Here is a 27,409-nt window from a genome sequence, read left to right as displayed (position 1 = left end):
CAGGGCTAGAGAGCCTGGTAGTGCCGCCCCCATCTCTGGCTGCCCTCAGTCCCCTCACTCACCTGGAGAGAGCTCTCTCATGGGGATGCCCAGAGAGGTGGTCTTGCCCACCTGGGACGCTGGATCACCTTGTGGGGTTATCCACTTAGCATTGTATCAGTGATTTATTTTGCTGGCTCAGTAAACAAACATGACAATATTTGTTGCTCATTCTTAAAAAAAAATATTTATGGGAGTTGGGCGGTAGCGCAGCGGGTTAAACACACGTGCTGCAAATCGCAAGGACCGGCGTAAGGATCCCCGTTCCAGCCCCTGGCTCCCACCTGCAGTGGGGGGGGTGTCACTTCACAAGCGGTGAAGCAGGTCTACAGGTGTCTGTCTTTCTCTCCTTCTCTCTGTCTTCCCGTCTTCTCTTGATTTCTCTCTGTCCTATCCAACAATGATGACATCAATAACTACAACAATAAAACTACAAGGGCAACAGAATAGAATAAATAAATAAATAAAGGTGTCATTTAAAATTATTTATTTATTTGTGTGTGTGTGATAGAATAGAGGTAGATAGATAGATAGATAGAGAGAGAGAAATGAAGAGAGAAACAGAGCCTCCCTCTGGCACATGCGATGCCTGGAATTAAACTCAAAAACTCAAGCTTGAGAGTGTGATAGTTTATGCACTGCACCCCTTCCTGGGTTGCTTGTTTGTTTTTTTGATGGAGAGAGACAGAGAAGGAGAGAAATTGAGAGAGGGAGTGAGAGGAGAAATACACCCCACTGCTTGTGAAGCCCTTCCTCCCCCATTTCAGCTGCTCCTCTGCGATGACCTGGGGCTTTGATCCGGGTCTTTTTGCCCCAGTTGTCCTAGGTCTCACAGCCATGAGCACGCATGTATTCAGCAAAGCTCTCCATCTGGTCCAGGAGTCCCTTCTTTGAAGCATCCTGGTCTGCAGGCCAACGCATAACAAAAGTATTCTTGCCCAGAACGTAAGAGTAACTGAGGATGAGAGGCAGCAAGCAGAGTGAGGGGTTTCTGGAGTCCCCGAGACCACCATGCCCTTCCTTTCTGTCCTGTTTGGTATCTTTCTTTCTCAGAAACCAGAGCCCTGCTCAGCTCTGGCTTTTGGTGGTGCTGGGGATTGAACTTGAGACCTCAGAATCTCAGGTAGGAGAGCATTGAAGAATCATGATTCTGTCTCTCCCTAGCACAGCACCCAGGGAGCCCCATGGAGGGTGGGTAGGGCTGTGGGAGTCTCTCCTCTCTCAGCACCATGGACAGCACCCAGGGAGCCCCATGGAGGGTGGGCAGGGCTGTGGGGTCTCTCTTCTCTCAGCACCATGGACAGCACCCAGGGAGCCCCATGGAGGGTGGGCAGGGCTGTGGGGTCTCTCCTCTCTCAGCACCCTGCACAGCACCCAGGGAGCCAACGGAGGGTGCGCAGGGCTGTGGGGTCTCTCCTCTCTCAGCACCAGGCACAGCACCCAGGGAGACCCCCATGGAGGGTGGGCAGGGCTGTGGGGTCTCTCCTCTCTCAGCACCATGCACAGCACCCAGGGAGCCCATGGAGGGTGGGGCAGGGCTGTGGGGTCTCTCCTCTCAGCACCATGCACAGCTCTCAGGGAGCCCCATGGAGGGTGATTTAGGGCTGACCTGCCCCAGGTAAATTTCAAGACTGAGATTCTGAGTTTCATCCTTGGCATCACATGTACCAGAGGGATACACTCTCTCATGAAATAAATACATCTTACAAAACAAAGTCAAGTCACCCTTTCTCTGTTACCATTTTTTATGTCTGTCTTTTCCTTTCACTTTACATATGTTAAAGTTCTTCATGTATTTGATAGGGTGGAGAATAATTAAGAGGGAAGGAGAAAAGAGAGAGAGAGAGAGAGATAGAAAGAGACACAATCTGGCAGCAATGTTGTTTTTACTCTTTTTTTCCCCACTAGAGAAGCTTTCTCTATTCAGGTGGAGACTGGGGGCTTGAACCTGGGTCTTTTCACTTGGCAATGTGTATTTATTTATTTATTAAATTAAAAAATTATCTTTATTTGTTGGATAGAGAGAGCCAGAAATCAAGGGAGAAGGGGGTCTTAGAGAGGGAGAGAGACCGAGAGACACCAGCAGCACTGCTTCACCACTTGCAAAGCTTTCCCCCCCGCAGGTGGGGACCAGGGGCTCAAACCTACGTCCTTGACCATTGTAACATGTATGCTCAACCAGGTGTGCCACCACCCGGCCCCACAACATGTATTTATTTTAAAGATTTGTTGGCGTGGAGGTAGACAGTATAATGGTTAAAAAAGATTCTGATGCCTGAGGTTCCAAAGTCCTTGGTTCAACCCCCCTGCACCACCACAAACCAGAGCTACTCAGTGCTCTGGAAAAAAAAAAGGAAGATTAATTGGTGCTGGGGAATAACATAATGGTTATGCAAAGTAACTTTCATGACTGGAGCCGTAGAGACCCTACGTTCAACCCCCTGCACCATCATAAGCCAGAGCTGAGCAGTGTTCTGGTCTTTCTGTATCTCTCACTTTTAAATAAACATTAAAATATTTATATAATGAGAGAGATAAAGAGAGAGGGAGACGACTCTGATACAGGAGATGCCTGGAATCCCATTCAGGACCACATGTTAGAGAGTCCAAGGCTTACCCAACATGCCACCTCCCTAGGCCACTTTTTCTTTTTAAAAATTAAAAAAAATATTTATTCCTTTTTGTTGCCTTGCTGTTTTATTGCTGTGTTATTGTTGTTGATGATGATATCGTCGTTGTTGGATAGGACAGAGAGAAATGGAGAGAGGAGGGGAAGACAGAGAAGAAGGGAGAAAGACAAACACCTGCAGACCAGCTTCACCTCCTGTGAAGCGACTCCCCTGCAGGTGGGGAGTCGGGGGCTCAAACTGGGGTCCTTGCGTTTGGCGCCACCTGCGCTTAACCCGTTGCGCTACCGCCCAACTCCCAAAATCAATCTTTTCGAAAGAAAGAAATGAAAAGAAATGAAGGCTGGAGAGGTAGCATCATGGTTCTGCAAAAAAAAAAAAAAAACCCTTCCTGCCTGAAACTCTGAAGCCCCAGGTTCAATCCCCAGCACCACCACCAACCAGCCTGAGCTGAGCAGGCATCTGGGGTGAAAAAGAAAAATCAAAAATCCATCCTGTTAACATGTGTGACCCGGGATTGGGTGGTGAGGAAAGCGATTATCAAAGGGGTGGGTCCTGATTGGGCAGGGGAAGTGCGGCAGGGACCTCCAGTGGGCGGGGCTTGGGGGGGGTCTGAAGTGAATATGCAGGAGCCTAGGGGGTGGGTCCTTGTGGGGGGTGAGGCTAGGTGGACAGGGTCGGGGGCGTGGTTAAGCAAAGCAGAGGGCCCTGTAGGGGATCTGATTGGGCAGAGCCCGCCTGATGGGGGCGGGGCCAGGCATTGCAGGGATAGGTGTGTGTGGGGGGCCCAGTGCTTAGGGGGGGCTCCCACCCCTACGTACGCAGACTTGATTTTCCACAGGTCGGAGGCGTGGCCCATGATGAGATAGGTCTGGCCTTCTTGCAGCCTCAGCGCCGCGTGGCATGTAGCGTGTGAGATGAATTTCTTTCTGGCGCCGGCTTTGGCGGGGTCAGTGCCTGAAGATGGGGGTGCCCCCCATACCCCCAAATGTGTGAGAGCATGTTCTGGCTTAGCTCTGCCATCCCATTGGGACTGTCTTCCTTTCTGGCTAGGGATCCACTACTTTCTCTCTTTCTTTTCTTTTTCTTTTTAATTTATTGCCACCAGGGTGATAGTTGGGTCTTGGTGCCTGCAGGAAGAATCCACAGCTTCCCCCCCTTTTTTTCTTCCCCTCTGTTTTTTGATAGGACTGAGAAATGGAGAGGGGTAGGAGAGAGAGAGTGAGAGAAAGAGAGACGCTTGCAGACCTGCTTCACCGTTTGTGAAGCTTCCCTCTGCAGGTGGGGACCGAGGGCTTGAACCTACGTCCTTGCGCAGTGTAATGTAAGTGCTTAACTTGGTGTATCACCGCCTGGCCTGCCTCCCTCTCTCTCTCTCTCATTGCTTTTACTTATTTATTGGGTAGAGACAAAGAGAAACGGAGAGGGAAAGAGGAGTTAGAGAGGGAGAGAGAGTGGTCCTGGAGATGACGCAGTGAATAAAGCATTGGACTCTCAGGCATGAGGTCCCGAGTTCAATCTCTGGCAGCACATGTCTCTCTTTTCCAGTCTTTCTCATTAATAGATAAAATCTTACAAAAAACTGTAATTGGTGTATTGCAACAAAGTAAAAGACTGGGGTGGGAGAATACTGGTCCAAAAAACGATGACAGAGGACCTAGTGGGGGTTGTATTGTTATACGGAAAACTAGGAAAAGTTATGCATGTATAAACTATTGTATTTTCTGTCGAAAGTAAAACATTAATTTCCCAATAAAGAAATAAAAAGAAAAAAAGTGTCTCCCTAAATAATAGGGAAACCAACCCTCCAGATAGAATGTCCTGCTTTTGGGCTGGAAGGACTATAAAGCAATGATTGAGAAAAAAAAATCTTTAAAAAAATAAAGCATTGGGAGTCAGGCGGTAGTGTAGCAGGGTAAGCGCATGTGGCACAAAGCGCAAGGACTGATGTAAGGATCCCGGTTCCAGCCCCTGGCTCCCCACCTGCAGGGGAGTCGCTTCCCAGGCGGTGAAGCAGGTCTGCAGGTGTCTGTCTTTCCCCCTCTCTGTCTTCCCCTCCTCTCTCCATTTCTCTCTGCCTATCCAACAACGACGACAGCAATAACAACAACAATAATAACCACAAAAAATAAAACAGCAAGGGCAACAAAAAGGAGATAAATATTTTTTCAAAATCTTAAAAAATAAAATCAAGCACTGGATTCTCAAGTATGAGGTCCTGAGTTTGATCTCTGGGAGCATATGTACCAGAGTGATGTCTGCTTCTCTCTCCCTCTCTCTCTCTCTCCTCCTATTCCTCTCATTAATAAATAAATAGAATATATATATATATATAGAAAGAGAGAGATAGAGAGAGGAGAGAGACAGAGAGACATTGGCAGCCCCGACTCACTGTTCATGGCTTCCCCCCTATAGGTGGGGACTAGGGACTTGAAGCCAGGTCCTTAAGCTCTGTAACATGTGCCCTGAACCCAGCCTGGACCTACCGCTCTTGATGATGTCTTGGAGACGCGTGTTGTAATAGATGTAGGGGCTGGACTCGGAACTCTCCACCTCCTCCAGATACACTTTGTACACTGGAGAAAATGGAACCCGAGAGGTGAGGAAGGGCTCTGCTTTGTGCCTGACCTGCAGCTGGGCCTCCACGGGCTCCCTCCTCCCCCCAAGAACCCCCTCTTCGCCCCCCATTCACCGAAGTCCATGCCGGACTCGCAGGCTGCTTCATGGAACTCCATCTGCTTCATTCTGCTGCTGTCCGCTTTCAGGCGGGGGCATTGCTCTGGAAGGTGGTTGGTGACAGCGGTAGTGGGTGAGGGGGGGGACAGGATATATTATCTGGCTGCTCTTTTGATAAGGGGGGGCCTGCAATTAACCTGCTGCGCTACCGCCCGACTCTCCTAAATTTATTTTTATATTTATTTATGCCTCCAGGGTTATTGCTGGGGCTCAGTGCCTGCACCATGAATCCACTGCTCCTGGAGGCCATTTCTCTTCCCTTTTGTTGTCCTTGTTGTTGTAGCCTTGTTGTGGTTATTATTGTTGTTGTTGATATCGTTCGTTGTTGGATAGGACAGAGAGAAATGGAGAGAGGAGGGGAAGACAGAGAGGGGGAGAGAAACACAGACACCTGCAGACCTGCTTCACCGCCTGTGAAGTGACTCCCCTGCAGGTGGGGAGTCGGGGGCTCAAACCAGGATCCTTAGGCTGGTCCTTGTGCTTTGAGCCACGTGCACTCAACCCGCTGTGCCACCGCCCGACTCCCCTTAATTTATTTTTTAAAAGAGATTTATTGTGGTCTGGGAGGTGGCATAGTGGATGAAACAATGGATTCTCAACCATGAGGTCCTGAATTCGATTCCCAGCAGCACATGTACCAGAGCGATATCTGGTTCTTTCTCTCTTCCTATCTTTCTCATGAATAAATAAATGCATTCTTTTAAAAAAAAAGAGAGATTTATTTATTAGAGAGAGAGAAAGATAGATATAGACAGATAGAGAGAGAAGCAGGGTATCTCTCTGGCACATGTGATGCTGGGATCAGACTTGGGACCTCATACTTGAGAGTCCAATGCTTTATCCACAGAACTACGTCTCCCTATTTCTTTCCCTTCCCTTTTTGTGTCTAAATTCAGCTCTGAAGACAGCCTGTAGGGGGTGGAAACCTCCCAGACTCCCCTCCCACCCCAGCCCTGTGGAGGTCGGTCACCTCACCCTCAGCACACCGACAGACGTCTTTATGACAGATCTTCCTCAAGGAGGCTCTCTGTGTGGGCAGGTTATAGAAGACGCTACATCTTCGGGCTGTGGGCGGGAATGCCTGGCGTGAAAACTAGGGTGGGGGTGGCTGGTGCAGCCTGGATGGGGGTCCCTTTCTGGCCCTGCCCCTCCAGGACAGGGCCCCCAGGCTCTGCTCCCTAAATCCTGCCTCCAGGAACCTCCCTCTCTGGCTCCGGCCCCCTGGCCCCGCCCCTTGTTCTCCCTTGGCTCCGCCCACCTTGCAGCTTCCATCAGGCCACGCCCCCAACCCAGTCCACTTTCAGTGCCCTGCCAGCCTCCTCCTAGCCCCGCTCAGGCCTCATTAAGCCACGCCCCTGTGCCCTGCACGCCCCCCTCCCAGCCCTCCCACCACCTCCCCACCGCCATCCCCAGCTCACAGGGGTCGTAGTAGTCATAGACGGTGACCTGGGCGGCCTGCAGGAACTCGGACTGCAGCAGCTTGTGGACCCGGAAGCCCAGCACCGTATCCACCTCGTGGGACACCTGCGAGAGAGGGCGAGAGTGGCTGAGAGAGAGTCTGGTGTCAACTGACCTTGGGCGGTGACCTTGACCCCTGGCCGCTGGGACTTGACCTCAGATGGTCCACCTGGGAGGAACTGACCTCCTCAGGCGGCCTGGCAGCCCCACCCCAGGGTGAGGGGTGTGTATGCAACCTCACCTTCTCCAGGTAAAACACAATTGTGCTGTTACTGGCGCTTGTCTTGGTCTCGTACTGGAAGGCATACGTCTCCATTTCGTTGGTCAGCTGAGTCGGAGAAGAGGGGGTGACCGGGGAGGGTGGACAGAGAGCCCTCTGTGCAGGGACATACACCTGGGCTCCCCGCCCCATACACCTTGTGCCCTGGCAAGCATGGTGGTAGGGGGGATGTTCCTAGACTGGCCCCTCATTCAGCTCTGCGGTTACCTGCTTGAGGTCATCTTGGTTGGGGGAGAAACCGGTGAGCAGGGCGACTTCCAACAGGCTCATGGTGGCTTCCCGGTCTCCCTGGTACCTGAACATGACACAACCCCAAGTCACTGTCTCCCCACTGTCCCCTTCCCTCTCCCCACTTGGACACCCTTTTTCTGCCGTTCTCTTTGCTAACCAGTGAGATGTTAGGGGCTTCCTCGACCCACCTCCGCCCCACTCCACAGCCAGCCTGTTGCCCTGACCTTGTTCTCAGCAGAAGCCGGAAGGTTTCTTCCCCACTTTTGCTCGCTGCAGAGAGAAGGCAGGTATTATAGGGGTGTCCGTGGGGTTCCACCCACAGTCTTTGGAGCCAACTTCCCGGGGTTCAAGTCCTGAGTCGGCTGTGTGTCTTAGGGCCAGTTGCTTAACCTCTCTGTGCTTCGGTTTACTTTCAAACTCTGGTTTGTTTACTGATTATCACTATCAACATCATTATTATTTTATTCTATTTAAAATATTCGATTTAATTTATTCTAATGAGAGGGATACAGAGGGAAAGATGGAGAGATGGAGAGAGAGAGAGTGAGAGTGAGATAAAGAGACCAGAGAGCCTTATTCAGCAGTCATATTCCCCTACTTGTTTATTTTTAAAAATATTTTAAATTTATTCCCTTTTGTTGCCCTTGTTGTTTTTATTTTTGTAGTTATTATTGTTGTTATTAATGTCGTCATTGTTGGATAGGACAGAGAGAAATGGAGAGAGGAGAGGAAGACAGAGAGGGGGAGAGAAAGATAGACACCTGCAGACCTGCTTCACCACCTGTGAAGCGACTCCCCTGCAGGTGGGAAGCCAGGGGCTCAAACTGGGATCCTTACACCAGCCCTTGTGCTTTGCGTCATGTGCGCTTAACCCTCTGCGCTACTGCCCAACTCCATATATATATATAAATCTTTGCTTATTAATCAATGAGAAAGAGAGGCAGAGAGAAGCAGACCCTCCCTCTGGTACCTGCAGTACTGGCGATCAGACTCAAGACCTCATGCTTGAGAGTCCAATGCTTCCTTCCCTGCTCACTCCCTCCAGGGCCCTCAGGCTCACCTTTCGAGATGCTCTCAAGAGTCACATTCAGGCGGTACAAGTGACACGTGTCCTCTCCGGACTCCGGAGACCTATGGTACATTGTCAGAATCTGCAGGGCCAGAAAGAGTGTAAACTGAAATGACCCAAAATGACCACAGACTTGTGGCAGGTCTTGGAAGGAATCTCGATTTTTTATTCTATTCCTGCCTGACTAGGCAGCGCATGTTTAGCTGGGCTCCAGCTGAGGGTCTTGGGAAGGGGGACACCCCAGACTCACCGAGATGGTACCTCTCCCGGTACCGCTGGCCTCAATCTTTAGGTCATCCTGGGCAGAGAACTGTAGAGAACCAGGAGGGGTTGAACAGTGAAGGAGGCTGCTGGTCACAGCTCCGACGCAGTGTGGGTGGGGACAGAGGACTGAGTTACTTTTCCACTTTGATTTTTTTGGGGGGGATTCTGGGGATCAATTCCAAGGCCTTATACAAGAGAAACATATGCTTTGCACTAAGCTTGACCCCCAAGTCCCAACTTTGAAAAACAGATCTGTTGGGCTGGGGAAACAGCATAATGATTGTAGAAAAGAATTTCATGCCTGAGACTCTGAGGTACCATGTTCAGCTCCCAGCACCATCATAAGCCAGTGCTGAGCAGTAGTCTAGCCTCTATAAGAAAAACAAAAAAAGAAGGGGGGCTGGAGAGTAGCGCAGAAGGTTAAACGCACATGGCGCAAAGCCTAAGGACCAGCGTAAGGATCCCGGTTTGAGCCCCCAGCTCCCCACCTGCAGGGGGTTGCTTCGCAAGCAATGAAGCAGGTCTGTAGGTGTCTATCTTTCTCTCCTCCTCTGTGTCTTCCCCCCTCTTGATTTATCTCAGTCCTGTCCAACAACAACAATAGCTATAACAACAATAACAACAACAATAACAATCACAACAAGGGCAACAAAAATGGGAAAAATGGTCTCCAGGAGCAGTGGATTTGTAGTGCTGGCACGAGTCTCAGTGATAACACTGGAGGCAAGAAAAGAAAAGAAAAGAAAAGAAAACAGAAAAATAGATCTATTTATTTGTTATCTCTGTGTGTGTGTGTGTGTGTGTGTGTGTGTGTGTGTGTGTGTGTGTGTGTGAAAGAGAGAGAGGGAAAATTGGGGCAGGGGGAGAGGACCAGAGTCCAATACTTAGCCCACTGCATCACTTTCTGGGGTATTGAATTTTAAAATTTTAAAAAAATTACATACATATGTTTTATACTTACTTATTTATTTATGCCTCCAGGGTTATCGCTGGGGCTTGGTGCCTGTACTATGAATCCACTGTACCTGGCAGCCACTTTTTTCAATTTTTTGAATAGGACAGAGAGAAACTGAGAGAAGAGGGGAAGATAGATAGGGGGACAGAAAGACAGACACCTGCAGACCTGCTTCACCACCTGTGAAGCGACTCCCTGCTGGTGGGAAGCCGGGGGCTCAAACCAGGATCCTTACACCGATCCTTGTGCTTTGCACCATGTGCACTTAAACCGCTGCGCTACCGCCCGACTCCCCACAATAATAAATATTTTTAAAAACATTGATTTATTGATTTATTTCCTTTTTGTTGCCCTTGTCTTTATTGCTGTTGTGTTTATTATTGTTGTTATTGATGATGTTGTTGGATAGGAGAGACAGAAATGGAGAGAGGAGGGGAAAAGAGAGGGGGAGAGAAAGATAGACACCTGCAGACCTGCTTCACCGCCTGTGAAGTGACTCCCCTGCAGGTGGGGAGCCGGGGGCTCGAACTGGGATCCTCATGCTGGCCCTTACTATTTACACCACATGGGCTTAGCCTGCTTCACTACCACCTGAATCCCCATGTTTTATTTTTTTAACCTTTTTTCTTTCTTTTTCCTTATCTTTATTTACTTGATAGAGACAGCCAGAAATTGAGAAGGAAGGGAGAGATAGAGAGGGAGAGAGACAGAGACACCTGGAACCCTGCTTCACCACTTGAAAAGCTTTCTTCCTGCAGGTGGGGCCTGGGGACTTGAGCCTGGGTCCTTGCACATTGTAGCACATTCGCTTAACGAGTTGTGCCACCACTTGGCACCCTTGATTTTTTTTTATTATATATGTTTTATTTTTGATGAGAGAGATACATAGAGAAAGAAAGTTAGAGATAGAGAGATGCCAGAGCCATACTCTACTCTGGCTTCTGATGGTGCTGGGGATTGAACCTGGGCCTCAAAGTCTCAGACATGAGAGTGTTATTTATGAATTATAATAATATATATATTTCCCCTTTTGTTGCCCTTGTTGTTTAACATTGTTGTGGTTATTGATGTCGTTGTTGTTGGATAGGACAGAGAGAAATGGAGAGAGGAGGGGAAGACAGAGAGGGAGAGAGAAAGACAGACACCTGCAGACCTGCTTCACCGCCTGTGAAGCAACTCCCTTGCAGGTGGGGAGCCGGGGGCTTGAACTGGGATCCTTATGCCAGCCCTTGAGCTTTCAGAATGTATCCTCAATGCCCAGAAAAATGCTTGACAGGAGATCGGAAAAATATTTGGCGGAGGAGTAAAAAAAATGAAGACAGTCTAGCCAATGGGTGGGAGATAATTTTGGAAACACAGATGGGTAGGGACATGGCTTTTGATCTCACTTTCAGTGCCACCCTTCTAGCCCTCATCCACCCTTCCAGGGTGGTACCTTTGCAGACCGCTGCTGGTAGGCGTTGTGTTCATCGATAGTCCATATCAGGTCCAAGGCTCTCTGGGGGACACTGATTTTGATGTTGAGATTCTGGGCACCCATGAAGGGGACAGCCTCGGAGAAGCGGGTGAGGGCCTCAATGGCCACCACTGTAGCCTGGTGATAAGAGTGAGGATCACGGATCAGCACCATAGACAGCTTTTCCCAGAGGCTCAGACACATGTCAGCACCAAGGACAGCTCTCCCATTGAAGTGACCATGCGTCAGTACCAAGGACACTTCTCCCATTGAACTAACCACATAGCAGCACCATGCACAGCTCTCCTTTAAAGTGACAACATGCCAGCACCATGGACAGCTCTCCAACGGAACTGACCAAGTGCCTGTACCAAGGACAGGTTTCCCCAGAGCTCCAGCCATGTATCTGCACCACAGGCATCTCCCCATGTGATCATCATGTGTCACCAGCTTGCCTAGCACCCATGCCCAGTGCCCACCTGTCCAGGTAGAGCTCACCTGGGTGGAGGTGAAGCCTCCGCCTATCTCCCGGTGCTGTACAAGCCATTTGGCAATGGCTTCTGCCTCCTTGTGGTGACCCAGCTTCAGTTTCTGCATCAGCGCGTAGGCTGTGGCCTCGATGGTGTAAAGAGTATACTGGCCCTTGTATTTCACTGGCCAATGGGTTTTGTCTAGAATATTAAAAAGATAAGTATTTATTCACATGAGAAAGGAGATATAGAGATAGATAGATAGATAGATAGCAGAGAGAACTAGAGCATCACTTTGGCACATGCAAAGCTGCGAATTGATCATGGGACCCCCATGCTATTAAGTTCAAAATTCTTGTCATGGTGCCACATCCTGGGTAGCTTTCATTGAATATTTCTTTTCTTTTTTAAATATTTACTTATTTACCCCTTTTGTTGCCCTTTTTTTTATTGTTGTTGTAGTTATTGTTGTTGTGATTGATGTCATCGTTGTTAGGTAGGACAGAGAGAAATGGAGAGAGGAGGGGAAGACAGAGAAGGGGAGAGAAAGATAGACACCTGCAGACCTGCTTCACCGCCTGGGAAATGACTCCCCTGCAGGTGGGGAACCAGGGGCTCGAACCGGGATCCTTACACCGGTCGGTCCTTGTGCTTTGCTTCATCTATGCTTAACCCGCTGTGCTACCACCTGACTCCCTCCTTGAATATTTTTAAGAAATTTTTTTGGGGGGCCAGGCGGTGGTGCACCTGGTTAGGCACACACATCATAGTGTGCAAAGACCCAAGTACAAGTCTCTAGTCCCCACTCACAGGGAGAAAGCTTCATAAGTGGTGATGCAGGGCTGCAGGTGTCTCTCTCCCACTTTATCATCCCCATCCCTCTTAACTTCTCTCTGTCTCTGTCCAATAATAAAATAAAATATATTTAAAATTATTTTTTATTTGTCAGAGAGAGGGAGAGGGAGAAAGAGAGAGGAGAGAGGGGGGAGAGAGAGAGAAGCAGAAGGCAGAGGAGGAGAGAGGAGAGAGAAATATGAAGAGAACATCCATGCTAAGCTCTGGCTATAGTGGTGCTGGGAATTGAACCTGGGATGTCAGAGCCTCAGATATGAACTTCTTTTTGCATAACCATTATGCTACCATCCTTGACTGCCTTGAATATTTTTTAGGACACATCAGAGAGACAGCTGAACCTGAGACTAAGGGAAAAAGAGGAGCCGGAGCGTCACTCTGGAAGAGGTGGCTCTAGGGAATTGGACTGGGAGCCTCAAGCATGCAAATCCAGTTATTTATCTCAAATTATTTCCTCAACTGCAAGAAGACATTTGTTAGTTTTTCTGTTTCCAGGGATGGAACACAAGAGTCTCACACATGAGTGTCATCAATCATGAGCATGACATTATGTTGATTTCTTTTTCTTTTCTTTCTTTATTATTATTATTTTTTTACCAGAGCACTGCTCAGTTCTGGCTTATGGTAGTGCAGGGGGTTGAAGCTGGGACTTTAGAGCCTTTGGCATGAGAGTCTCTTTGCATAACCATTATAGCTAGCTACCCTTGCTCAGGATGATTTCTTATTCTTGATCTTATAGATGGGAGAAAGAAAAGGGGAAGAGGAGGGGGAGAAGGAGGAGGAAAAAAAGAAGTACTCTCAGCACCATGGACAGCACTCAGAGAGCCCCATGGAGGGTGGGCAGGGCTGTGGGGGTCTCTCCTCTCTCAGCACCATGGACAGCACCCAGGGAGCCCCATGGAGGGTGGGCAGGGCTGTGGGTCTCTCCTCTCTCAGCACCATGGACAGCACCCAGGGAGCCCATGGAGGGTGGGCAGGGCTGTGGGGTCTCTCCTCTCTCAGCACCAGGCACAGCACCCAGGGAGCCCATGGAGGGTGGGCAGGGCTGTGGGGTCTCTCCTCTCTCAGCACCAGGCACAGCACCCAGGGAGCCCCATGGAGGGTGGGCAGGGCTGTGGGTCTCTCCTCTCTCAGCACCATGGACAGCACCCAGGGAGCCCATGGAGGGTGGGCAGGGCTGTGGGGTCTCTCCTCTCTCAGCACCCTGCACAACACCCAGGGAGCCCCATGGAGGGTGGGGCAGGGCTATGGGGTCTCTCCTCTCTCAGCACCATGCACAGCACCCAGGGAGCCCATGGAGGGTGGGCAGGGCTGTGGGGTCTCTCCTCTCTCAGTACCCTGCACAGCACCCAGGGAGCCCATGGAGGGTGGGCAGGGCTGTGGGGTCTCTCCTCTCTCAGCACCATGGACAGCACCCAGGGAGCCCCATGGAGGGTGGGCAGGGCTGTGGGGTCTCTCCTCTCTCAGCACCATGGACAGCACCCAGGGAGCCCCATGGAGGGTGGGCAGGGCTGTGGGGTCTCTCCTCTCTCAGCACCATGGACAGCACCCAGGGAGCCCCATGGAGGGTGGGCAGGGCTGTGGGATCTCTCCTCTCTCAGCACCATGGACAGCACCCAGGAAGCCCCCATGGAGGGTGGGCAGGGCTGTGGGGTTTCTCCTCTCTCAGCACCATGGACAGCACCCAGGAAGCCCCCATGGAGGGTGGGCAGGGCTGTGGGGTTTCTCCTCTCTCAGCACCATGGACAGCACCCAGGGAGCCCCATGGAAGGTGGGCAGGGCTGTGGGGTCTCTCCTCTCTCAGCACCATGGACAGCACCCAGGGAGCCCTATGGAGGGTGGGCAGGGCTGTGGGGTTTCTCCTCTCTCAGCACCATGCACAGCACCCAGGGAGTCCCATGGAGGGTGGGCAGGGCTGTGGGGTCTCTCCTCTCTCAGCACCATGGACAGCACCCAGGGAGCCCATGGAAGGTGGGCAGGGCTGTGGGGTCTCTCCTCTCTCAGCACCATGGACAGTACCCAGGGAGCCCCATGGAGGGTGGGCAGGGCTGTGGGTTCTCTCTTTCCCCCTTTATCACTACTTTCTCCCTTTCATCCGTAAATACATAGGTAGTGGATAGTGTGCTGCTTTTTTTTTTTTTTCCTCCAGGGTTATTGCTGGGCTCAGTGCCTGCATCGCTCCTGGAGGCCATTTTCCCCCCTTTTGTTGCCCTTGTTGTCGTAGCCTCATTGTGGTTATTATTATTGCCATTGTTGATGTTGTTCGTTGTTGGATAGGATAGAGAGAAATGGAGAGAGGAGGGGAAGGCAGAGTGGGGGAGAGAAAGATAGACATCTGCAGACCTGCTTCACCACCTGTGAAGTGACTCCCCTGCAGGTGGGGAGCCGGGGGCTCGAACCGGGATCCTTATGCCGGTCCTTGTGCTTTGCGTCACATGTGCTTAACCCACCGCCCGACCCCCGATAGTGTGCTGCTTTGCCTTGTTTGAGACCCAGGTTCGAGCCCAGCCTCTACTGCGTTGGAGGAAGTTCTAGTGTGATGGTCTCTTTCACTCTCTTTCTCTCTCTCTGTCTCTGTCTCAAAAACAATGTGGTCCCTACGCACATTGGCTTGCGAAGCTGTCCAGGCGGTCATTGGCTTTGGGACTACTGGTGAGGGCCAGGGCATAGGAGACGATGGCAACAGCGAAGGTTGTATTGATCCCTGGGAGGCGAGTTTCCAGATAGCCACGAGCCCGATCCATGCTGGCAGCCAGATTCTAGAACATGGAAGAGAGGAGGCTGGAGGGCAGCATGGCCTGACAGAGGTCTGGCAGTTGGGAGAGAAGAACCTACTAAGGGCGACCCTCTTGTCTTAGAAATAGTCAAACTTGGGGCTGGTCATCTAGTAGAGTCTACACCTCATCAACATCAAGAATCTGAGTTCAAGCCCCTGGCTACCACTGGGGGATGCCTCACAAGTGGTAGAACAGTGCTATAGTGTCTCTCTCCCCTTCTTTATCTGTTTCTCTCTTCTTCCTTCTCTGCCTCTCACCCTCTATCTTCTCCTGACTGAAGGTGAGGTTGGAGTAGTCGTAGGAGTGAGGTGTATCTTTGAGTGGGGACAGTGGGAGTCATAGAGCAGTGTACATAGGGGAGAGGGAGACTCTCAGGATTCTGAAAGCTGTCTGGGGAGGGGCACAGGGGGGCATAGTACATCTTTCTCCTTGGGTCCTACCGGGGTCTCCTCGCATAACTCCTTCCCCTCATCCAGCGCGATCAGGACCAGAGCTGTGAGGGACTCCTCTGCCTCCGTGTCTTGGTAACCACCCTGCAAAGGCATGGGCAAACAGGACCCCATTTGCATTAAAACCAGAACCTCAGAATGCACCCCACTCCCTTCTTCTCAAAGCAGAGATGGATCTGTGGCCCAGAAGGTGGCACATTGGATTCCAAAGCACACAAGTCTCAAGAGTTCCCTCCCTCTACAACATGTCATAGAATGTGCAAGGACTCAGGTTCGAGTCCCCCCTGGCCACTACATGGGGGTAAGAATATCTTCATGGTAGGGAGGATGCTTCATGAGCAGTGGGCCAATGCTATGGGATCTCTCTCTCTCTCTCTCTCTCTCTCTCTCTCTCTCTCTCTCTCTCTCTCTCTCTCTCTGTCATTATTTCTCCTCTCTCTCCCTCTCTGTCTCTCACTGTCTAAAGATAAAAAATAGTGGCTAAGAGACTGGGTGGTGGCACATCTGGATGAACACACACATTACTATGTTGAAGAACCAGGTTCAAATCTGCAGTCCCCATCTGCAAAGGGGAAACTTCACAAGCAGTGGACCAGAGATGCAGGTATTTCTCTGTGTCTTTCCCTCTCTATCTCTCCTCCTCTCTTAATTGCTCTATGTTCTATCAAACAGAAAAAAAAAGAAAGAAAGAATTGAAATATTTGCAGTCAAGAGGGGTGGATTCATCATGCTGGTATGGAGCCCTAGCAATAACCCTGGTGGCAAATAAAGAAAGAAAGAAACAAATAACATCTGGGGAGTTGGAACATTGAATAAAGTTGGACTCCAAGCATATGGTCCAAGTTCTATCCCTGGCATCTGCTTCTCTCTGTTCTCCTCCTCCTCCTCCTTCTTCTCCCTCCCTCTCATACATAAATAAATAAGCAAATCTTTATTTATTCATTTTTAGATAAAGACAGAAAGACAGAGAGAGGCTCTCTGTCACTCTCATTAATAAATGAATCTCAAAAAAGAGAGAGCCTAGTGGACACAGGTAGCATAATGGTTATGTAAAGAGACTCTCATGCCTGAGGCTTCAAAATACCAGGTTCAATCCCTAGCCAAAGCTGATCAGTGCTCTGGTTAAAAAATAATAATAAAAAAGAGCCCAGGGGGCCTGGTGGTGGTGAACCTAGTAGAAGACACATATTACTGTGTAGAAGGATGCTGGTTCAAGCCTGGCACAGAATATTCAAGGGCATGGGTTTGAATTCCTCTGGCTACCATACACCAAGCACCCAGGTTCAAGCTCCCTGTGGTGGAACATTTTTTTAGGTGTCTTTCTCTCTTCTTTTCTCAATTCTCAGTTTCAATTTCTCTCTGTTTTCTCTCTCCCTAACACACACACACACACACACACACACACACACACACACACACACGGACACACACACACACACGGACACAAACACACACACACACACACACATGGACACAGCTTGTACCTGCATAGAAGCCATGACTACAGGCCCCTTCTCCAAAAAGTGTCCATCATCTGCCTGTCTTTGGGTGATGAGCCAGTTAGCCAAGGCACAGAGATCGCGGGGCTCCAAGGTGTTGATGGCTGCGGTTTGATATGCCAAGGAGAACACACGGAACACATAGCTCGTGAGCCTGGTGGGAGGGGAGAAAGGAGAACTGGGGACTCCTGGGAGGAACAACCCCAGGGGAATCTATGCTAAGGGCATCTCCTCTATGGTGGCGTGGGGGTAGGACTGTAGGGAAATGTCCAGGAAAGATATCACAACACATCAGGTTTGTGCTTGCTACAGACTTCTACAACCCATGGTCTGATTACTCTGCATGGTTAATAAAGATCTGTAACATTTTGAAACACTTAATAGGTGTTAATGGAAGCCCAAACTCAGGGTGATTATATAGATTGAGAAAGAGAGATAGAGAGAGACAGAGAGAGAGAGACAGAGGGGTGGGGTGGTGGCGCATGTGGTTGAGCGCACATGTTACAGTGCGCAAGGACCTGAGATCGAGTCCCTGGTCCCCACCTGCATGGGGAAAGCTTCATGAGTGGTGAAGCGGGGCTGCAGGTGTCTCCCTGTCTCTCTCCTGCTCTATCTCCCCTGTCCTCCCAATTTCTGGTTGTCTCTATCCAATAAGCAAATAAAGATAATAAAAAATAAAAGAGAGAGACAGAGACAGAGACAGAGAGATAGGCAGAGAGAGAGGCCAGGTGATGGCGCACCTGGTTAAGTGCTCACATTACAGTGCTCAAGGGCCTGGGTTTGAGCCCCTGGACCCCACCTGCAGGGGGAAAGCTTCATGGGCAGTGGAGCAGTGCTTCAGGGGTCACTCTGTCTCTCTGTATCGACCCTTTCCTTCTCAACTTTTCTATGTCTCTATCCAATAATTAATAAATAAAAGTATTGGGAGGGGGAAGATAGACAAGAGGTAGACCATCACTAAGCAATGTTTTCCCTAAGGTCTGCCTCACAAGTCCTTAGTTTATTGTATTCTGTTTCTTTCTTTAAAGTATATTTTAATTGTAAACTTCGTTAATTTTCTTTGATAGGACAGTGAGAAATTGAGAAGGAAGAGGGAGATAGGGAGGAGAGAGAGAAAGAGAGAGACCTGCAGCCCTGTGTTACCACTCATGAAGCTTTCCTCTTGCATGTGGGGACCAGAGGCTTGAACCTAGGTCCTTGTACACTGTAATGTGTGCGCTTAACCAGGTGTGCCACCACCCAGCCCCTCTTTTCTTTCTTTCTTTCTTTCTTTCTTTCTTTCTTTCTTTCTTTCTTTCTTTCTTTCTTCCTTCCTTCCTTCCTTCCTTCCTTTCTCTCTCTCTCTCTCTCTCTCTCTCTCTCTCTCTCGCTTCCTTCCTTCCTTCCTTCATTTTTTTTTTTTTGCCTCCAGGGTTATCACTGGGGCTTGGTGCCTGCACTATGAATCCACTGCTCCTGGAGGCTATTTCCCCCCCCCCCTTTTGTTGCCCTTGTTATTTATCATTGCTATTATTATTGTTGTTGTCATCGTTGTTGGATAGGACAGAGAGAAATGGAGAGAGGAGGGGAAGACAGAGAGGGGCAGAGAAAGATAGACACCTGCAGACCTGCTTCACCACCTGTGAAGTGACTCCCCTGCAGGTGGGGAGCTGGGGGCTCGAACCAGGATCCTTAAGCTGTCCTTGCGCTTTGCGCCATGTGTGCTTAACCTGCTGTGCCACCGCCCAGCACTCCCTCTCTATTTCTATTCTATACATTTTCATTTTGTTTTCACCCCCCCAGGACTTCAGTAGGGCTTCACCCCTACACAATCACGGCTCCCAGCAGACTTCTTTTCTACTTTTGAATTGTAAATTAAGAGGAACAGAGAATCATGTTGAGTGAAATAAGTCAGAAACAGAAGGATGAATATGGGGTGATCTCACAGGCAGAAGTTGAAAAACAAGATCAGAAAAGAAAACACAAGTAGAACCTGAAATGGAATTGGCGTATTGCACCAAAGCAAAAGACTCTGGGGTGGGTGGGTGGGGAGAATACAGGTCCATGAAGGATGATAAATGACATAGTGGGGGTTGCATTGTTAAATGGGAAACTGGGGAATGTTATGCATGTAAAACTATTGTATTTACTGTTGAATGTAAAACATGAATTCCCCAATAAAGAAATAAATTAAAAAAAAAGAGGAACAGAGAAGATAAAAAAGAGAGACAGAGACCACACAGTGCAGCTCCACCACTTGTGAAGATTTCCCTCTTGCATGCTGCTCCTGTGTGGTGCCTGGGAGCTTGAACCTTGGTCCTCACACCTGGTAAAGTGTACTCTACTGGGCAAGCTGTCACTTGGCCCAACATTCTTTTTTAAAAAAAAATATGTTTTTATACTGATTTAGTTATGAGGTGGGAGGGAGAGAAGGAGAGCCTCTTTCCGGCACATGCAATGCCAGGGAACAAAGCCAGGACCTCATGCCTGAGAATTCAAAGCTTTATTCACTGCACTACCTCACAGGGTGCAATATTTATTTATTTTTAGTATTTTAATATTTATTTATTTACTTATTCCCTTTTGTTGCCCTTGTTGTTTTGCTGTAGTTATTATTGTTGTTATTGATGTCGTCGTTGTTGGATAGGACAGAGAGAAATGGAGAGAAGAGGGGAAGACAGAGAGGGGGAGAGAAAGACAGACACCTGCAGACCTGCTTCACCGCCTGGGAAGCGACTCCCCTGCAGGTGGGGAGCTGGGGGCTCAAACCGGGATCCTTAAGCTGGTCCTTGCGCTTTGTGCCACCTGCGCTTAACCCACTGCGCTACCACCCGACTCCCTACTTATTAATTTTTTATGAGAGAGAAAGAGAGAGAGAGACAGAGATAGAGAGAGAGAGAGATAAGAGCATTGATCTGGCGTATGTAGTGCCAGGGTTCAAGCCTGGGGTCTCATGCATGAAAACTCTGTGATCCACGGGGCTATCTCCTCACTGCAAAGATTTCTTAGGTAGGGATTTTTGTGTTATTTATTTATTAACATGAGAGATAGAGATAGATAGATAGATAGATAGATAGATAGAGATCCAGAACATCACCCCGGCACCCATGATGCCCAGGATTAAACTCAGGACTTCACATTTTTAAATCCAATGCTTTAGTGGTGATCTATTTCTCTTGTGGAATGGGTCAATCCAGGGTGGCCCCTAGGTGGAGGCAGCAGGGCTGTCTTATCCTTACCAGGTGCTCCCTGGGTTTCCTTTGCTGGTGTGATAAGTGCCATCTGCACTCCGGTGTGCCAGCATCCTGGTGTAACCTGTGGAGACAGATTGGGTAGTGGGGGGGAGGGCAGGCAGAGACAGCAGGAGTTGGGGTGTGGCCGGGTGAAACTTCCCCCACCCTGGTGGGGACTGGGGGCTTGAACTGGGGTCCTTGGACACCACCCTGCTCCTTCCTTCCTTCCTTCCTTCCTTCCTTCCTTCCTTCCTTCCTTCCTTTCTTTCTCTCTCTTTCTTTCTCTCTCTCTTTCTTCCTCTCTCTTCTTTTCCCTCTCCTTTCTTTCTCTTTCCTTGTTTATTTATTCCTTCCCTTCTTTTTCCTTCTTTTTGTCTTCTTCTTCCTCCTCCTTTTCCTTTCCCCTTCCTTCTCCTCCTCCTGATTTATCTGCTTCCCCCCCCTCTCTGCCAGTCTCTCCCTCTCCCCTCTCTCTCCTCAAGAGAAGAGGGATCCCCTCACAGGTGTCTATATGAGATTCATTTTTTGGGGGGAGAATTATGTGGGTGTGGCGTCAGGCTGTAACCTGGGAGATGACTCAGACTTTGGGGTCCCTACCTGGGAGGGTAGGGGTGTCTTACCGCTGATAATGTTCTTCATCACCTGCTCCCTATGTTCCACCCCAACCTTGCCCCACTGTCCTGTGGTATCCAAATAGCGGGTGAGGATGATGACGGGTGTCAGGGAGCTCAACGTCTGCTCAGGGCATCCGGAAGGGAGTCTCAGGAGCTTGAGTCTTTCTCTCGGTGTCAGGATGCCCAGAATTGTTTCCCCAAGGATGTCACCTGTCACCAGGTGGGCAAGATCATCTCAAGAAATGGCCCAAGGGAGTTGGGCGGTAGCGCAGTGGGTTAAGCGCAGGTGGTGCAAAGCACAAGGATCCCGGTTCGAGCCCCCGGCTCCCCACCTGCAGGGGAGTGGCTTCACAGGCGGTGAAGCAGGTCTGCAGGTGTCTGTCTTTCTCTTCTCCTCTCTCTCTTCCCCTCCTCTCTCCATTTCTCTCCGTCCTATCTAACAACGACAGCATCAATAACAACAACAACAATAACTGCAACAAAAATAAAAAGACAACAAGGGCAACAAAAGGGAAAATAAATAAATAAAAATTAAAAAAAGAAGAAAGTATGACTACTCTTATCGTTATTATTATTTAACTACTAGGGTTTCATGCCTGTGTGGTTCTACCACTCCTGTTGGACTCCGTGTTTTATTTCTGAGGGACAGAAGGGAAGAGAGAGGGACTGAGACGAGAGACATCACAGCAGTGCTTCACCAATAATGAGGCTTCTCCTCTGTTCTGGTGACTTGAACCCGAATCTTCATGCATGGTAAAGTCTCCCCCCCCGCCAGGGTTATCACTGAGGCTCAGCACTACACAGATCCACTGTTCCAGGTGGGCCACTTTTCATTTTATAAAACAATTTTATGTACTTATTAGTGAGAAAGATAAGAGGAGAGAGAGAGAAAGAACCAGATATCACTCTGGTACATGTGCTTCCAGGGATTGAACTTGGGACCTCATGCTTGAGAATCCAATGCTTTATCCATTGTGCCACCTCCCGGACCATGCCACTTTTTATTTTTATTGGTTAGGACAGAGAGAAATTGAGAGGGGAGAAGATAGATAGGGAGAGAGAAAGGTAGACAGACACCTGCAGAACTGCTTCACTGCTTGTGAAGCATCCTCCCTGCAGTTGGGAAGTCAGGGGTTCGAACCACGATCCTTGTGCTTTGTATTATATACATTTAACCAGATGTCCCCCATGGTAAAGTATTTATGTGTGATTAACTCTACTGGTTGATCAGTCTCTAGTCCTAGTATTATTTCTCTCTTTCTCTCTCTTTTTAAAAAATATTTTATTTTCCCTTTTGATGCCCTTGTTGTTTTATTGTTGTAGTTATTATTGTTGTTGTTATTGATGTCGTCATTGTTGTATAGGACAGGGAGAAGATAGATAGGGAGAGAGAAAGGTAGACACATGCAGACCTGCTTCACTGCTTGTGAAGCATCCTCCCTGAAGTTGGGGAGTCACAGGTTCGAACCAGGATCCTTGTGCTATACTTGGTGGTAAGGAGAGACCCCATAGCCCTTGCCATCATCCACGGGGCTCCCTGGATGCTATCCTTGGTTCTGAGAGAAGAGAGACCCTGCAGCCCTGCCCACCCTCCATGGGGCTCCCTGGGTGCTGTCCATGGTGCTGAGAGAGGAGAGACCCCACAGCCCTGCCCACCCTCCATGGGGCTCCCTGGGTGCTGTCCATGGTGCTGAGAGAGGAGAGACCCCACAGCCCTGCCCACCCTCCATGGGGCTCCCTGGGTGCTGTCCATGGTGCTGAGAGAGAAGAAAACCCACAGCCCTGCCCACCCTCCATGGGGCTCCCTGGATGTTGTCCATGGTGTTGAGAGAGGAGAGACCCCACAGCCCTGCTCAACCCTCCATGGGGCTCCCCGGGTGCTGTCCATGGTGCTGAGAGAGGAGAGACCCCACAGCCCTGCTCAACCCTCCATGGAGTCTCCTAGGTATTGTCCATGGTGCTGTCTTGCAGTACTGGGACTGAAGCCCAGGCTCCCTGCCCACAGCAACACATGTGCGCTATCTGATGAATCAACTCCAAGCTCCCAGGGACCCCCTCTCCCGCTTTAGGCACCTTGAACGCTGATAAACACTTCTGCCTCCGTGCCAGGTACCAGGTTAGAAAAATCTTGTCTTGGTATCACCTCTGTCTGTTTATGACCTAGATGAGAGCAAATCTGTGATGCACAGATTCTGAGGCTGGAAAGGTCAGGGTGTTCAGAGCTCAGCTCTCCCATCTTCTGCCACCCTGTCATATGCCCCCCACTTGCCATATCTCTCAACCCTGCTCCAGACCCTACAAACCTTGGGGGTCCAGGAAGATGCTCTGGGATATTTTCTGTATCTCTCCACCTGCCTGTGGGACACAGGAGACAGCAGGTTAGAAACGAGAGTAATAACAACCATCACAAGGCCAATAAGTGCACTTAACCCAAAGCACAAGGACCGGCGGAAGGATCCCAGTTCGAGCCCCTGGCTCTCCACCTGCAGGGGAGTTGCTTCACAAGCGGTGAAGCGGGTCTGCAGGTGTCTGTCTTTCTCTCCCCTCTCTGTCTTTCCCTCCTTTCTCCATTTCTTTCAGTCCTACCCAACAGTGACAACATCAATAATAACTACAAGAATAAAACAACAAGGGCAACAAAAGGGAATAAATACATATTAAAAAATGAGAATCATGACTCCAACTTCACAGGGTGGCACTGGTGGGGGGAGGCTCACTGAGTCAATATTCTTAAAATGCCTTATCTTGCCAGTGTTCCCATTTTATTTTATTTTTTATTGTTGCAGTTATTATTGTTGTCTTTATTGATGTCGTCGTTGTTAGGACAGAGAGAAATGGAGAGAGGAGGGGAAGACAGAGAGGAGGAGAGAAAGATAGACACCTGCAGACTTGCTTCACCGCTTGTGAAGTGACTCCCCTGCAGGTGGGGAGCCGGGGGGGTCTAACTGGGATCCTTACGTTGGTCCTTGTGCTTTGTGCCCCTTGCACTTAACCTGCTGCACTACCACCTGACTCCCTGTGTTCCCATTTTATAAATAAAAACTTAAAAATTGCCTTATAAAACAAGGGCAACAAAGGGAAAATAAATAAATATAAAAAATTTAAAAATAATACAATAGCATTAAAAAAAAGTACCTTATCTTTAGTGTCAAATGTGCCTTCTTTGTGGGGGGTCTGAGGGGCTGATTCAGTGTCTCATTCATGTGAAGCTTGAACATTTTCACTGATGTATGTCACCAGGTTACACATGTCTTTATTTAGTGTATTTTTTTTCCCTTTTTGCCTCTAGGGTTATCGCTGGGGCTGGTTCTATGAATCCACTGATCCTAGAGGCCATTTTTTTCTTTTTTAAAAATTGGATGGGACAGAAAGAAATTGAGAGAAGAGGGGAAAGAGACAGAGGGACACCTGCAGATCTGCTTCACTGCTTGTGAAGCGACCCCCCCCCCCCGCAAGCGGGAAGCCAGGGGCTCAAACCAGGATCTTTGCACAGTTCTTTGTGCTTCATTACTATGTGAGCTTAACCCGGCGCAATACCGGTTACAGATGTCTTTTGATCGTTTTATTTTCATTTTCTTTTGGTCACTGCTGTGACTCATGGCTCTGGGATGAATTTTTCAGATAGGGAGAAAGACAGAGCGAGATGGAGGAGAGAGACACCTGTATCAGAGCTCTACCACTTGTGAAACTTTCCCCAGTGCAGGTGGGGAGCAGGGACTTGAACTCAGGTTCTTGCACATGGTGTCACGTGCACCCAGTAGCCCCATTAATGGTGGGTAGGGTTATGGGGTCTCTCAGCAACATGAACAGCACTCAGCAGTCTCATGGAGGGTGGGGTAGGGCTGTGGGGGTCTCTTATCTCTCAGCACCATGGATAGCACCCATGGGTTATGCATGCCACCCTGGAAGCCTTCCCCCCACCTCTCCCCCACTGCAGCCACAGGTGGGAGACCCCTGTTACCTGGACCAGGAGGGTCTTCTTCACGTGGTCCTGCATCCCACTGCCCACAACTTTGACTTCCACATCCACTTTGCCCAATTCCAGTGGGAGAATCACGAAGGACACAGCCCTGGATGAGGCGGGGGGCAGGTAGACCACCTGGCGGGAGGGGGCTTCTGGCTTCGATGCACTGCACAGAGCCTCCTTGTAGGGGAACTCCACACGGACCTGAGGTGGGTGGGCGATCAGAGGCTCTGCATTCAGTTATGACCCTTTTTCCTTCCTTCCTTCCTTCCTTCCTTCCTTCCTTCCTTCCCTTCTCCTTTCCTCCTTCACTTCTTTTCTTCCTTCATCCTCCCTTCCCTCCACTACTCTCTTTCTTTTTTTCTTTCTTCCTTCCTCCCTCTTTCTTTTTATTTTAATTTTTTATATTTATTTATTTTCCCCTTTGTTGCCCCTGTTTTTTTTGTTGTTGTTGTTGTGGTAGTTATTGATGTTGTTGTTGTTAGGTAGGACAGAAATGGAGAGAGGAGAGTTAGGCAGAGAGGGGGAGAGAAAGACAGACACCTGCAGACCTGCTTCACCACCTGTGGAGCGACTCCCCTGCAGGTGGGGAGCCGGGGGCTCAAACTGGGATCCTTACGCCGGTCCTTGTGCTTTGTGCCACGTGCGCTTAACCCGCTGAGCTACACCCGACTCCCCCTTCCTCTTTCTTTTTCTTCCTTCCTTTCTCTTTCATTTATTTTTTAATTTATAATGAGTTCTTATTTATTTATTTATTTTCCCTTTTTTTTGCCCTTGTTGTTTTATTGTTGTTGTTAATGTCATTGTTGTTGGATAGAACAGAGAGAAATGGAGAGAGGAGGGGAAGACAGAGAGGGAGAGAAAAAGACAGACACCTGCAGACCTGCTTCACTGCCTGTAAAGCAACTCCCCTGCAGTTGGGGATCCAGGCCTTGAACAGGGATCCTTCTGCCAGTCCTTGCAAAGTTCACTTAATGTGCTGCACCACTGTCTGACCCTCCCTTCCTTCCTTCTTTCCTTCTTTCTTTCTTTCTTTCTTTCTTTCTTTCTTTCTTTCTTTCTTTCTTTCTTTTTTGCCATAGCACTGTTTAACTCTGGCTCATGGTGGTAGGGGAGACTTGAGACCTGGGAGTCTCTGGCACATGGAGTCTGTTTGCATAACCATTAAGCTATCACTCTCTTTACTCCCTTTATTATTATTGGACAGAGACAAAGAGAGAAATTGAGAGGGGAGGGGGATATAGAGAGGGAGAGAGACAAAGAGACACTTACAGCCCTGCTTCACCACTCATGAAGCTTTCTCCCTACAAGTGGGGACCAGAGGCTTCAACTCATGTCCTTGTGCACAGTAATGTTTGCACTTAATCAGGTGCATCACCACCTGGCCCTTTTTCTTTTTTTTTATATATATTCTATTGAAATATTCTTTTAAACATTTCATTTATTTATGCATGAAGAATATGGAGAGAGAGAGAGAGAACAAGACATCACTGATTATGTGTGCTGCCAGGGATTGAACTCAGTACCTCATTCTTGAGAATCCAATGCTTTATCTACTGCACCATCTCTTAGACCACTTTACCCATTTCCCCCACTATGGTCCTGCCTTCTTTTCCTTTCTTTTTAATTTTTTAATTTATCTTTCAATATTTTAAAATTTATTTTCCCTTTTGCTGCCCTTTTTTATTTGTTGTTGTAGTTATTGTTGTTGTTACTGATGTTGTTTTGGATAGGACAGAGAGAAATGGAGAGAGGAGGGGACGACAGAGAGGGGGAGAGAAAAACAGACACCTGCAGACCTGCTTCACCACCTGTGAAGCGACCCCCCTGCAGGTGAGGAGCCGGGGGCTTGAACCGGGATCCTTACTCCGGTCCTTGCGCTTTGCACCACGTGTGCTTAACCCGCTGCGCTACTAATTGCCCCGCTTCTTTTCCTTTCTAAGTCACATCTATACCTATCGCTACTTCTGAATGTCCTTCCTTTTCCCCTCTTCTGTCTCCTCAGACCAAGGCTTGAGCCCTTGTCCCCACCTGCAGGGAGGAAGCTATTCCAATAGATTTGCCCTTGGTGTTATCGCATCTCCCCAAGTGGTGCCTGACTTCCAACCTGTGCCTGGCACATGAAGACACATCCATCTTACCCACTGAGCTGTCTTTTAGGCCCAAGAGAGCTTCTTAAAACAGCCTGGAGGCTGCTTCCATAGAAAAGGGTGTGGTCTGGAGTCGGGCGGTAGCGCAGCGGGTTAAGTGCACGTGGCCCACGCAAAGCGCAAGGACCGGTGTGAGTATCCTGGTTTGAACCCCCGAACCCCCACCTGCAGGGGAGTCGCTTCCCAGGCGGTGAAGCAGGTCTGCAGGTGTCTGTCTTTCTCTCCCCCTCTCTGTCTTCCCCTTCTCTCTCCATTTCTCTCTGTCCTACCCAACAATGTCAACATCAATATCAACAACAATAATAAC

General features: G+C 49.2%; 1 protein-coding gene across 1 annotated transcript in view; it reads right to left on the bottom strand.

Annotated features, from left to right (window-relative positions):
• Window positions 1-523: 523 nt before the first annotated feature.
• Window positions 524-27,409, bottom strand: part of LOC103116154 (complement C3) — a 49,717-nt gene continuing 22,831 nt past the window's right edge. Inside the window, exons 21-41 of the mRNA XM_016189552.2 lie at window positions 24,950-25,156; window positions 23,292-23,343; window positions 23,062-23,148; window positions 20,995-21,198; window positions 20,381-20,456; window positions 17,148-17,316; window positions 15,655-15,747; window positions 15,043-15,196; window positions 11,614-11,786; window positions 11,095-11,253; window positions 8,691-8,750; window positions 8,432-8,522; window positions 7,596-7,641; window positions 7,348-7,435; window positions 7,102-7,188; window positions 6,821-6,926; window positions 6,378-6,467; window positions 5,359-5,445; window positions 5,153-5,242; window positions 3,488-3,623; window positions 524-994 (exon numbers count right to left, since the gene is read on the bottom strand). Coding sequence (XP_016045038.1) covers window positions 862-994; window positions 3,488-3,623; window positions 5,153-5,242; window positions 5,359-5,445; window positions 6,378-6,467; window positions 6,821-6,926; window positions 7,102-7,188; window positions 7,348-7,435; window positions 7,596-7,641; window positions 8,432-8,522; window positions 8,691-8,750; window positions 11,095-11,253; window positions 11,614-11,786; window positions 15,043-15,196; window positions 15,655-15,747; window positions 17,148-17,316; window positions 20,381-20,456; window positions 20,995-21,198; window positions 23,062-23,148; window positions 23,292-23,343; window positions 24,950-25,156 — 2,388 coding nt within the window. The 3' untranslated portion in view covers window positions 524-861. The remainder of the gene's footprint in view (window positions 995-3,487; window positions 3,624-5,152; window positions 5,243-5,358; window positions 5,446-6,377; window positions 6,468-6,820; window positions 6,927-7,101; window positions 7,189-7,347; window positions 7,436-7,595; window positions 7,642-8,431; window positions 8,523-8,690; window positions 8,751-11,094; window positions 11,254-11,613; window positions 11,787-15,042; window positions 15,197-15,654; window positions 15,748-17,147; window positions 17,317-20,380; window positions 20,457-20,994; window positions 21,199-23,061; window positions 23,149-23,291; window positions 23,344-24,949; window positions 25,157-27,409) is intronic.

Source organism: Erinaceus europaeus, chromosome 23 (genome assembly GCF_950295315.1).
Source record: "Erinaceus europaeus chromosome 23, mEriEur2.1, whole genome shotgun sequence".
Lineage (NCBI taxonomy): Eukaryota > Metazoa > Chordata > Mammalia > Eulipotyphla > Erinaceidae > Erinaceus > Erinaceus europaeus.
Note: the sequence above shows the minus strand (reverse complement) of the source record. Positions and strands in the feature narration are given on the sequence as shown.